Below are 12,622 nucleotides of genomic sequence, written 5' to 3' on the forward strand. Positions count from 1 at the left end.
AGTGGGGCAAAGCCAATTAAGGCTGAACTTCTGAGAGAGGGTAAGAGAGAGAGAGAGAGAGAGAGAGAGAGAGAGGTGAGAGGCATAACTTTCATGTATTTTCATGTACTATGTACATTTATACACAAATATGTCTTGTAGTTCATCTGTAATTTATCCTCAAACTGTGAAGACGATCAAACTGTGAAGATGATTAAACTAAAACCTTTAATAAATAACTAATATAAATGTTGAAGCCTGTTTGACAGTCTGCAGATAATTTTTTTAACTCAGATTGAGTAATTTAGGAAGGTTTTCATCCACTAATCTAAGCATCAAAAAACAGTAACAGGCCCTGAGACGAGTAACTTGCATTTGTAGACCAGACGAGTTTGCCATTCTCAGCCCAGTGTAAAACATGCCTTGTTGTTTTCTGTCTACAGTAGTCTAATCTATCTATCTATCTATCTATCTATCTATCTATCTATCTATCTATCTATCTATCTATCTATCTATCTATCTATCTATCTATCTATCTATCTATCTATCTATCTATCTATCTAATCTTTTTTTAATATTATTATTAACAGCTAGAGATGGAAAAAGGTAAACTGTCACTTGAGAAGAAATGTTAGTCTGTTTATGCAGCTGGAAGCAAAGTATGGGTCTGATGTCTTTTGTGTCCAGGTCGACCATGTCTAACTGCAAATCATTAGCGGTGTTAACCCCCGTTGGAGGGTTGATGACTAATTCCTGGATATGTTGATGTTTTGTGGCTAAAAATTAACATATAAAGCAATTTGTTAACTGATCTGAGATATTTAGAATAACATGTTCACAGAAAAACAATATGATCCAAATATATTGCACATAGGCCTACATATAGAAAATATTACTTCACAATATTTAAGTAAACTGCAATTTACTTAAATATCTAAAAACGTTTTAGTTCTGTGTACTTTCTCCTTTCCATAATATATACTACTTGTCTAAGATGCGACTTATAAATGATAAGCTTATTTTTGGACTGTTTTCTTGATGAGTATAGATTTTGACTTTTATTTTGAAATGTTCAACCCCGTCCGTGACTTCCGGAACTATGACTGTCGCTGATTTTGTGCTGCTGTTGATATGAAGTTGTTTATTTTGGCAATGGATGTGTTACCAATTTTTATTTAGTATTGTTTATTTGTTTAGTATTTTTTGGCACGTTAAAGACAAACATGTATCATCATTTATGCATCAAAGCGAGTCACTAAAGGGGCTTGTGTACTTACTATATGATCTTCCATTTGTTTACTCTATACAATTACCTCAAAATTGAGAATGCTGAAGGCTGTGATTCTTATTGGAGGTCCTCAAAAGGGTGAGTAAATGTTTCGTTAACACTGGTACAGATCCATACAATCACAAGACTCAATTCACCAGTATATTGCATATGTTTAAGCTTAAATGTGTCTTATTATATGTCTATAAATATGTCTTAATATCTATTATATGTCGTCTAATATGACTATTATATAATGTGGATAAGTAGTCTTAAAGATACAGAAGATATGTGAAAAGTTAGATATTGTATGACTAGTATATACTGTATGTATAATGCCTTTTTGTTGTCTGTAGTATTATATAGAGAGTCTGATGTGGATTTTTCATGAGTCTTGTGATTTCCTACTGCTCATACAGGAACCCGGTTTCGTCCGCTGTCTTTTGAGGTGCCCAAACCTCTGTTTCCAGTGGCTGGAGTGCCAATGCTACAGCATCACATTGAGGCCTGTTCTAAGGTATATAGTGCTTAGATCACACAGAGAAGATTGGATAATTTCACTTTATTGATGGGAAGTTTTGCACTGGGCTAATGTCTAGTAATGCTTGATGACCTGTTTTTTTTTTTCTTTCTAATTATATATTTTTTATTTACATTTAGCTTTCGAATATGAAGGAGATCTTACTTATTGGCTTTTATCAGCCCAATGAAGAACTTAACCGTTTTTTGTCGTGTGCCCAACAAGATTTCAAAATATCTATAAGGTAAGTTATATATAATAAAAATGCACTTGTATACCATGTACTGCTGTGGTTGTCTTCTTTAGCTTTGCAGAACTGTCTGTTAGAAAACATGTTTTAAAAAAAGCCATTTAATCATGACTTGTCTGAATTCCCTCCAAGATACCTGCAAGAGTATGCTGCTCTGGGCACCGGTGGAGGAATCTACCATTTCAGAGATCAGATCCTGTCTGGTAGTCCAGAGGCATTTTTTGTCATGAATGCTGACGTGTGCTCTGAGTTTCCACTGTCAGAAATGCTGGACTTCCAGAAGGAGCATGGAGACGCCTACAGTTTTGTCATCCTCGGCACCACTGTTAGGAGACATTTTATAATGTGTAATTTATATAGACTTTTCCTGGACACATATTGAGCCCAGCTAGTCCAATTGTAAAAAGGATTCTAAATTGATTTTGATAATTTCATCTTGTTTTTAGTCAGATATTTTGTAATAGGTCCCTGATGCTTTGTTGTGGTACTTGAAAATCAAATGTATTAACTTAAAATCTGAATGATTTAGGCCAACAGGAAACAATCCCTGAACTATGGCTGTATTGTTGAGAATGAGCAAACTAATGAGGTAATTTAATTTAGTGTCTGCTACAATTAAAATTTACAGAGTGTGACATTTTAAATCTGAAATGTACTACAGTTTCATTGTTTCATTTTCTCTATAAATGCCTAGTACGTAGATCTAAATAGTTATTAGTAAAAATATGTAGTAAATTTATAATGAATTAATTTAAAACTGTACTGAAATTACAAACAAATAAGATAATTTCTACATGTTCTGAACAGTAATAGAACATGTTGCATTCCCCAGGTCTTGCATTATGTAGAGAAGCCTGGCACATTTGTGAGTGACATAATCAACTGTGGAATATACCTGTTCACTCCGGAGATATTCCAGCATATTGGAGCAGTTTTCCAGAAGAACCAACAGGACATGCTGTTGTGAGTAGGAGAAATCCCGTGGGGTTCTTTAGTGGAAGTGCATGCATATTTAATCAGCTTCTTTTCCTCGGTTCTCTTCATTTGTCTTTTTCCCCTCAAACTTCTTCTTGTCCACCATCATTCTGTTTCCTGTTCCTTCATCAGATATCCATACGACGGGTAAGTTTGAACATGGACTGAAGCGCTGGTTTTATAATGATGTAGAGCAAGAGAGAGCAAGTGTGATGTATGCTTTGTAGTGAGCACACCAGCTCGTGTGATGCAGTTACCAGATATATTAACTAGATTCACATGTTAGCATGTCGTGGTGTGATAATAAAGTCACATGGGATATCAAGCATGCTTTGATACCACAATAAATATAGGGGACAACAATAAAACAAAGCTTGTTTTTCTGGTTTGATCTTTTAAAGTGGTCATGACATGAGGACTCAAATTTTCCTTGATCTTTTTACAATTAAGAGGTTATACTAGCATATAGTATGTTTCAGAACTCAAAACCTCCTCACTGCAAAAGAGCATTTGTTGAAACCAAGCTGCCAAAAATTACTCATTCACTACATCCTCCATATTGTGATGTCACACTGTGGTAGACATTTGCATCTGACCGCCTTAACAAAAACAAATTAACGCCTACTTTACCTTATCACTTCTGTAGCTTTTTTTAGTAGCAGTGATCAGTGAGATGTCAAGAAGAGAGCAGATCAGTCAATAGCAGAGAGCCTGTCATAACAGTTGGTGTTTACTGTCAAGTCTTAAAGGATAAGCAGCATCAAAACCAAGCGTTTCTGACAAAGGATCAGAATGAGGGTGGACAATTTCATGTTTTACAAATATATGACTGTTTTTTGTGTGCAAAAAAACTTTGCTAATAAAGTGAACCACAAGAAAAAAAGATGTCATGTCATGACACCTTTAAGTCTCACATAAATTCTACTGGCTGTTTAAACAGCAATAACTTGCTTTTATGATGTCATCCCTTCTACAGTATGTTGTAGAACTGCAGTTTATCTGTCCGCCCCTCATCATGACCCCTTTTACAATGCATTGGCAACTTAATTTACATCTTGCATTTAACATTAAAGACAACATGTTATCAAAATTGGTCTATTTTACTTTTTTTTAATAAATGTTCCTGATTATATTGTGCACAATTTATCATGTTATTCTAATGAAAAAAATTCGTTTTTTTTCATAGTCTTGTGTACAACAGAACTTCATCCACTTCTGGAACTAATTTATTTTTCTGCTGACGTAACCAAGGTCTTAAGGGTGGGGAAAAATAATATTATCCAATAATATTGTTGCCTAACTGTCAATATCCAATCAATTCCTGATGAATAAAGTTAAGTCCCACCCTATAGTATTTTGCACTGAATATTCTGATTCAATCTTAAATACATCAAAGTATGAAAAGTTAAAAACATTGTGAATGCTCTTCCATGTTGTCTTTAACACCCAGCATTTATCTTCATAAGTGTATAACATTCATACATTTGTTCCTTTTCAAATTAATCTTCCTATTAAAGCGTTTGTCTGTCATCACATCATTTTTGTTATGTTCTGACCTGGATTGTAGAAAACTATTCTGACGGTACTAGTAGGTGAAGTGAAAGCTTTTTTATATTTGTCTGGTTGTGTTTACTCAGAGAGGAGCAATCCAATGGCTGGCATCGGGCAGAGGTGATCCGTTTGGAACAGGACATCTTCACTGCACTAGCAGGACAGGTCAAATTATATGTGTACAAAACAGACCGCTTCTGGAGCCAGATCAAATCTGCAGGGTTAGTTTCTGATAAATTCAGTATTATAACACTTGTTCCCTGATTATAGTACTACATTTTCTCTGTAATCTCTGTTGATTGTTAGGAATGTCCTAATACCATTTTTTTTATTTATTAAAATGAGTACGAGAACCGATACTTCCATTTTGGTACTTGCTAATACCGATAACTGATTATATATTTGAAATGAAATTAGATCAATTAACTTTCAACATTATATTGTATTATTTATTATAACAAATTATGTGCTTTTATAAAGAACCTCACAGCACAATACAAAATACAACATTGGAGTTATTTTTCCAAAAAGAGATGCGTATCACAGATGTGTGATATTGCGTAAATATAATACAATTACTATTGCTTTTATTTTGGAGTGAAGCCCTATTCTGTGTGTTTTTGACAGTCTCACATAAAAAAAAAAATCAGGTCGCTACGTGACCAATGCGATTTTCAATCCACAAAAGGCTGCTATTTAATTAAATATTGTTTTCCGTGAATGTGCCAAGGAGCTATAAAAGTTATGAGCAACTGGTATTGGCACAACACAAACTAGCATGTAGCACATGCAAACTTTATAATGAATTGCAGCCTTTGCAGTTTAATAGTTCAGTTTCATATGCCATTGTAGAAATGTAGTATTCACAAGCTGGGTTTCCATTTAAAATGTTTAGCAATTGTACATTATATTATTAAATGCTGCCAGGAGAGGTTGCAGAATAAGTGCAATAGATCACATAATGAGGGCAAACATGTCTATTCCCATTCACCGCCAGCCTCCATATACCTGGGAGCACATATGCTTAAAACAAGGTGGATAATGAGGACCCAATTTAATGACGATCTGTGGGTGAAGCACTTTCGACTAACCAGGGCTACATATGAAGAATTGTGTGCCATGGTCGGGCCTTTCGTTGAGCCAGTCACGTCAAACTCTTGCACACCCATACCATCCGGCGAGCGCATTGCCATTGTGCTTTACAAATGGTCATGACTCGTAATTGTTTACGTGAATAAGCCATTTCCATTACTTTAATGTGCATTTTAACTAATGCTAAACTCTAGAAAATCCACCTCATCCTAGCGCATTAAATCTTATGCGAATTTCGAGAGTTTATTTGCATATCAAGCGTTACCATTCAGGATTTCTGGTTAGTTGGATGGCAACGGAGTCGGCCATGATTACTTTAATCAATGAGTGAAAGTGTCGAATAACAGGACGGTTACTGAGATTAAGCGAGTAGTATTTGGCTGGTCATATGATTCTGAAATGCAGCGGACAATCTCCATGTAGAATAAAACAGCTTTTATAAGGTCACTGATATGATTGGAGTCTGCATTTTAATTTAAGTGGTCATGATTTCCTACATATATTGCAAATTACAATTTATGTCTTTAGGAGTTAAACTATTTGAATGTGGAGTGAACTGACTGCACCTTTAATAATTACACTAGGACACAACGTGATTTTAATTTGTGTGCCAAATGTTTAATGAACGACATCCGTACGTCAAATTGTTATTTCGTATTGGAGCATTTTACAGAGTACGAGTACATCGTATCGGATTACAATACCAGTATCAGGATCAGGACATCCCTATTGATTGTGTTAAATTATTATATATATATTAATATTGGCTGACTTCGAGCAGACAGAAAATATTTTAAAGTAATAATGATTTTTTCCTCCTGTCTTATCTCAGATCTGCAATCTATGCAAGCCGCTTGTATCTGAACCAGTATCACAAAACACATCCAGAGAGATTGGCTACAAATGAAGTTGGAGGGCCAACGACCAGAGGTACCTTTTTAACTAGTGGAAATCTAAAATTTTTAGGTCTGAAATATCTTCATGCAGTAATTCTAATTTGTTTTTTAATATTTGATTTTAGGAAATGTTTATATACATCCAACTGCCATCATTGACCCAACCGCTGTGGTAAGTATTCAACTCTTCTAGTTGTGTTTCTGGACCAATACTGATGACCGATAGTTCACTGGTCATTGTGGTCGATACCATAACTGATATTTGTACTTTTTTCATTTGAACTTTTATACTTAAAATAATTAAAAGCCACTCACTTGAAACCAAATTGGTGTTATTTTAAAGAGTGGAATCTAGATGTTTGGCAGATGAAATGTGAAATAGAAGTGTGTCTGTAATACAAATTTTATACTGATTTGAGTTATAAATAAATGACATTACACTTGCATAAATTGTATGGTGCCATTTATATGTATGGTCCCATTTACGTGTTTACGGCAATCCTGATGAATCACTAAGAGAGAGAAAGTAATGAAATTTTAACAGATTTAATAATCAGAGCTGTTAAAATTTCAGAATTGTCTCCCCTTCAATTTATGAGTTGGAATTTAAATTGAACTGGTCTCACGCCACAGAAAGTTAAATTGGAATGATCGGAGGTGAAATCGACTAAATTGCTATTTCAAAGAAGTTCAACACTGTCAAACTACACAATTTCATTAGTCCAAGACACATTTTGTGAAATAAATAATGTGTTATTAGAGCTATTATTAGAGCTGTCAAAATTAGCATGTTAATGCATACAATTAATCTAAGGCCTTATCCCAAATTGCACCCTCCGCCCTTGCGGTCTTCCTCTAAGTGCAGACTTGAGTGACATAAGTGAGTGCAGACCGATGGGGTGCTAGTCAGCAAGTCCATGAGGGTGCATGAGTGGTAAAAGTGTGCATTTAGGACAGACTTGGTCATATGATGCATTTTTTACATAGTTTTTATACAGTTTTACAAATTATTATTTGAAAAATTCATGGCATTGATAGATAAGGTAAAGGAACACACTTTAAACTTACTATTGAATATTTTTTTATTAAAATATTTCAAGCAACACACTGACAATAAAGCATTAGTTAATGTAATCAAGAAACTCTAAAAAAACTAAGCGTACATGTAACTACAGCAACAAGAGCCCATCGTTTTAATTCCTTAGAGAACAAATAAACATGTTTCAGACACATGGATGGTTACAGGCAGGTGCTTAGAACACGTAAAACATATAGTAAACTGTATAGAAAGAATATACCGGCATATATTTGCAAAAATAGTTATAAAATACACACAGCCATACTTCTGCAGGTATAAATATCACTGTTAGACCACATTTTGCTATATCAATAAATATAAGCAATCTTACAAGCCATATCTCTGGAAAATTAAACAAAACAAAGTTTTGAAACATTTCTACACATCAGACTTAAAAGTGAGACTATACAGTATACACATTATAAGCAAGTGATCCGGCATTGACAATCAGTAAAAAACTATTATTAAAATATTTTTTATTATCTTTTATATATTTATATTTTATTTATTTATATTTTTATATCGCCTTGTCCGCCATGTTTTTTCCTCTGGCACGGAAACTCCAGTCTGCTGTGATTGGTCGAGAGGATTATTAGCGGTGACTGTCGGGTAATAGTCCGCTGTGGAGCCCGCACTGACGCAAGTGCAGCCGAAGGGCGCTTGAAGCTGGCGTTGATTCCCTGACACAAATCAAGAATGTGGCTATACGAATGCTCTAGCAAAGTGGATTGCCACAGTCTGCCAGCTGATTAATATTGTGGAGTTTGGGATTTTTTTGTGCAATTCTATAAATATGCAAGCTATGGAGGGGCTAGTTCTTTAAATTAGGCATCCTCCCATTTAAACTTAACATTTAATATTACTTGAATCGGTACTACTGGTATTTTAGTGCATTTCTATCTTTATACTGTGGAAGGCTTTGTTTCAAAAATGTTAATAAAGCATTATGTTGTATGATTTCTAAAAAGCAAATACATGCATTTTGACAGGAAAGAAATGTACATATAGTTACATTTCACTACTTTCAAACTCTGCGATTAATCATGATTACCTATTAAAAATTATGCCATTAATCACGATTAAGATTTTTAATTGACTGACAGCACTATTTGTTATTTTTGATCAAGTATGACTACTTATTGCTTGATTGGTATAATATTTCTCTAAAAACAAAACTAAAATTATATAAATTAATAAGAGGAAACAAGAACAAAATAGATCCTGTTTTTGCCATAAAGCACCAGAAATTGTCCACCAGGTTGTTTTCAGATAACTTCAAAAAAATCTATTGATTGATTCATTATTGAGCAAATCAAAGCATTATGGTAAATAAATTGCTCTTCCACCATGGTCCATAAATGTATTAAATATTGTGAAATGCGTGTAATAAAAATGTCTTCATCTCATGAACATTTCTGTAAATGTATATTTCATGAAGAGCAAGGTGCTTGCTGTCTTATGCCAATGATATCACATATTACAAATCACACAAACACTTATGAGGGAAAAAATAACATCACTTTAGACTTTAACAGTTGGGACACAACAAGTGTAACAATCGACTAATTGATCATTTTGAATAGAGGAACAAACTCCTGTTTAAATCCTGACATCACAAGACAACAAGTTATTTACTGCAACAACAAAATCAACAAGAACAATATCAATAAAACCATGCAAATGGCCAAACAATGCAATCATATTATTCATGGCCCAGTTTGTGCTGGATGAGGGAATGGAACTGAGCCACATATATCTTAGTACATTGTAATAATAAATCTGCATCAAGCATTATTTGTGTCTGAAAGTTGCTAAGCTGAAAAACTACAATAAAGCTGTTTCAGCATTACTTACTTTATCACTGTAAAACATTTTTTGCAGTGTAATGTTTCTGGAATGTTTCTGTTATGCACATGATAACATGTTTCATTCTGACAAATCAGATGTATTATTAAAAACTAAATGTATCAATAGTTTCTTAGAATTTTATTCCAATTCAATTCTACTTTCTTAAATGTTTGCAAAATGAATTCAAATTCAATCCAAATTCAGGAGTTAAATTAGCATTCTTCATTTAATTCTCAATGATGCTTTACCCTGATAGAATTAAAGCAAAATGAGATGATAAATTAACAGCATGTAATGATCATTAAACAACAAAACACACAATACATGCACAAACCTTTTGTATACATGGTGTAATATTTATGCCAGCAGCCAGACTGTGTATGCAGCACTAGTGTTTGTGTGTGTGTGTACATGCAAATATTCAGTATCGAAAGCAAAAGTAACAAAGTAACACGGTATAGCACAGGATTTTCTGACATTTTTTAGTTTCAGTATATGTTAGCAGTTGCTAAAGCTGAGAACAAAGCCCCATAACCATTAATGGAGCACTGGTGGAGAGATTCAGCAGTTTCAAGTTCCTCGGTGTCCACATCACTGAGGAACTCACATGGTCCGTCCACACTGAGGCCGTTGTGAAGAAGGCTCACCAGCGCATCTTCTTCCAGAGACGGCTGAGGAAGTTTGGAATGAACCACCACATCCTCACAAATTTCTACACCAGCACTGTAGAGAGCATCCTGACCGGCTGCGTCACTGCCTGGTACGGCAAAGGGTGGTGCGATCTGCCAGACACGGCAAAGGGTGGTGCGATCTGCCAGACACATCATCGGGAGCTTCACTATCTCCTGGACATATATACCAGGTGGTGTGTGAAAAAAGCTTGGAGGATCATCAGAGATTCCAACCACCCGAGCCATGGGCTGCTCTCAGTGCTACCGTCAGCCAGGTGGTATCGCAGCATCAGGACCCACACCAGCCAAATTCACGACAGCTTCTTCCCCCAAGCATTCAGACTTTTTAACTCCTGATCGCGCCCGATACTTATATCACCGCACTTTATTAGCCTCAGACTGGCTACACACTGGCAACCCAGTATTTTTTATTGTATAGTCTTATTTTGTGTATTATTAGATGTATATTGTAAACTGTGTTATGTGTAAATCAGATGTTTATTGTAATTGTCATACTGGTATGTTGCTTGGAAATGCACCCCAGACTTTCACCCACTGTTGCACTTGTGTATATGGTTGAGTGACAATAAAGGGATTTTATTTGTGTAATTTTTTTTATTTTTATTATTTATTGTATTCCAGCTTCAATGAGTGAGTAAGAGTTAAATGAGTAAGCCATTTGTAGGTTGATCCTAAAAGTGCAACAATGCTGCGCTATGAAACATTCTGACGAGTGCCTCATCCAGCCCAACAAAGGCAGGACTATCTGTTTGTACCACCAGTGAAAAACAGAATTTTATTTGAAAACAATTATTATTTATGAATTATGCTAGTGTTACAGCTACACTCCACAGCTTTAAAACTTTAATGTTTTTGACTGCTGGCATGTTTTATTATAATTTGTAAATGTGCAGTTTAATTCAGTTAAAATTCTATTTTGTCATTTCCTTTTTTCTTCAGTTAGGTCCAAATGTTTCCATAGGAACAGGAGTAACTATTGGTGCTGGAGTTCGTGTAAGAGAGTCCATTATCCTCCATGGTGCTACTTTACAGGCAGGTTTTTATTTCAAATCACTGACCCTCAAACACAACCAGCATTGACAAAGATCTGTGTATATATACACGTTTATAAACTGTTTTTGTCTCCTGTAGGATCACAGCTGTGTGTTGAACAGTATTGTGGGCTGGGGTAGCACCATTGGCAAATGGGCCAGAGTGGAAGGGACCCCTAGTGACCCAAATCCTAATGACCCATACGCCAAAATCGACAGTGAGACACTTTTCAGAGATGGAAAACTAACACCCTCAATTACAATTTTAGGTAATTGTATAGTATCATAAATATATAACATATTTGTTCATTAGTACTGAAGACTTTAAACAGAGTTGTTTCATAAGTTCTCTATTTCTTCTCAGGCTGTAATGTCAATATCCCATCTGAGGTCATCATACTCAACTCCATCGTCCTCCCACATAAAGACCTCAACAGAAGCTTTAAAAACCAGATCATACTATAGTTGTATGTTCAGTTGTTTCAGATTTAATTTGTACATGTCCTCTGTACTTATGCATAGCATTTACATACAAGCAAAACATTAACAATATTGGACAAATCATCTAAATTATGTAGTAATATCTGGTGCTGTATTTTAAACATGAATTTACCACAGTGTCAACACCTTGAAGCTGAATACAACAGAAATGCCAAAATAATTATATATATTTTATTTTTTTGGTTTGTTTTGTTTTTCACATTGCTGATGAAAAGATTTGAAAGTGATTTTGATTTTCTGGTATTATAATTTTTTTTTAGCTTGTTGGCTCAGCTTCTCGCTCCTGTGAAATTAGATTTCTACTGTAAACATATTGTGAAAGTCAATTTAGAAAGGTGCAAAAAAGAAATATACATTTGGTTCCCTTTTCCTTCCAACATTTAACATGTCTTGTAAAATGAAATATGAGACAAATGGCAAAATCTAGTAATTGCATACCAGCTGTGTTGGTAATTGATTTGAATAATTGATGTTCTTGTGACTGCTCACTGTATGAAAGCTGAGCACAGTGCAACAGTCAGGCATCTGCTATGAGTTATATTTTGATTAAGTCACAAAAGGTAATAAAGTCATTTACTGCCACCCTTGTAGAATGCCATGACATCTGTACTTGTAGTTAAAGAGCTAAAAGACCATCAATTCATTTTTTTCTTAACCTTGTAGACTAAAATAAATGAGACAATTATAGACTTGGCATTATTTTCATTATTAAAACATTCACCGAAACACATTTTTCTTTTTGAAAGGAATTTCTAATAAAGGCTTCTGAGTGAACATTGAACTGGTCAACTGGTGCAGACATCAACCAGCCATGTGAAGTTTATTATACCAAATCACAACAACACAAAGACAACATTAATTCATCTAGTTTATTTCAAAATAAAATGTGCTTTCACCCATATTTAGCCATGCCACCTTTAAATATTTTCCATGACATTTCCT

The 12,622-nt window shown here is 34.7% G+C and overlaps 1 protein-coding gene across 2 annotated transcripts; it reads left to right on the forward strand.

Annotated features, from left to right (window-relative positions):
* The first annotated feature begins 1,073 nt into the window (after positions 1–1,073).
* Positions 1,074–12,444, forward strand: gmppaa (GDP-mannose pyrophosphorylase Aa). 2 transcript variants are annotated; one of them, XM_052142624.1, is made up of 13 exons: positions 1,074–1,345; positions 1,666–1,763; positions 1,907–2,010; positions 2,149–2,341; positions 2,546–2,605; positions 2,849–2,979; positions 3,124–3,138; positions 4,629–4,763; positions 6,467–6,564; positions 6,656–6,702; positions 11,088–11,180; positions 11,280–11,448; positions 11,544–12,444. In XM_052142624.1, exons 1-13 carry the CDS (start codon positions 1,306–1,308, stop codon positions 11,642–11,644), a joined length of 1,284 nt encoding a protein of 427 aa, XP_051998584.1. In that variant the 5' UTR covers positions 1,074–1,305; the 3' UTR covers positions 11,645–12,444. The 2 variants fall into 2 exon arrangements, with proteins under 2 accessions (XP_051998584.1, XP_051998585.1); XM_052142625.1 differs by lacking the exon at positions 3,124–3,138.
* Positions 12,445–12,622: the final 178 nt, after the last annotated feature.

Source organism: Xyrauchen texanus, chromosome 14 (genome assembly GCF_025860055.1).
Source record: "Xyrauchen texanus isolate HMW12.3.18 chromosome 14, RBS_HiC_50CHRs, whole genome shotgun sequence".
Lineage (NCBI taxonomy): Eukaryota > Metazoa > Chordata > Actinopteri > Cypriniformes > Catostomidae > Xyrauchen > Xyrauchen texanus.

Bases quoted from the DNA above. Each gene is read 5' to 3' on its own strand.
- gmppaa (XM_052142624.1), top strand. From the start codon at position 1,306: ATGCTGAAGGCTGTGATTCTTATTGGAGGTCCTCAAAAGG. The intron at 1,764-1,906 runs GTATATAGTGCT...ATTTACATTTAG, and splicing joins ACATTGAGGCCTGTTCTAAG to CTTTCGAATATGAAGGAGAT. The intron at 11,449-11,543 runs GTAATTGTATAG...ATTTCTTCTCAG, and splicing joins ACCCTCAATTACAATTTTAG to GCTGTAATGTCAATATCCCA.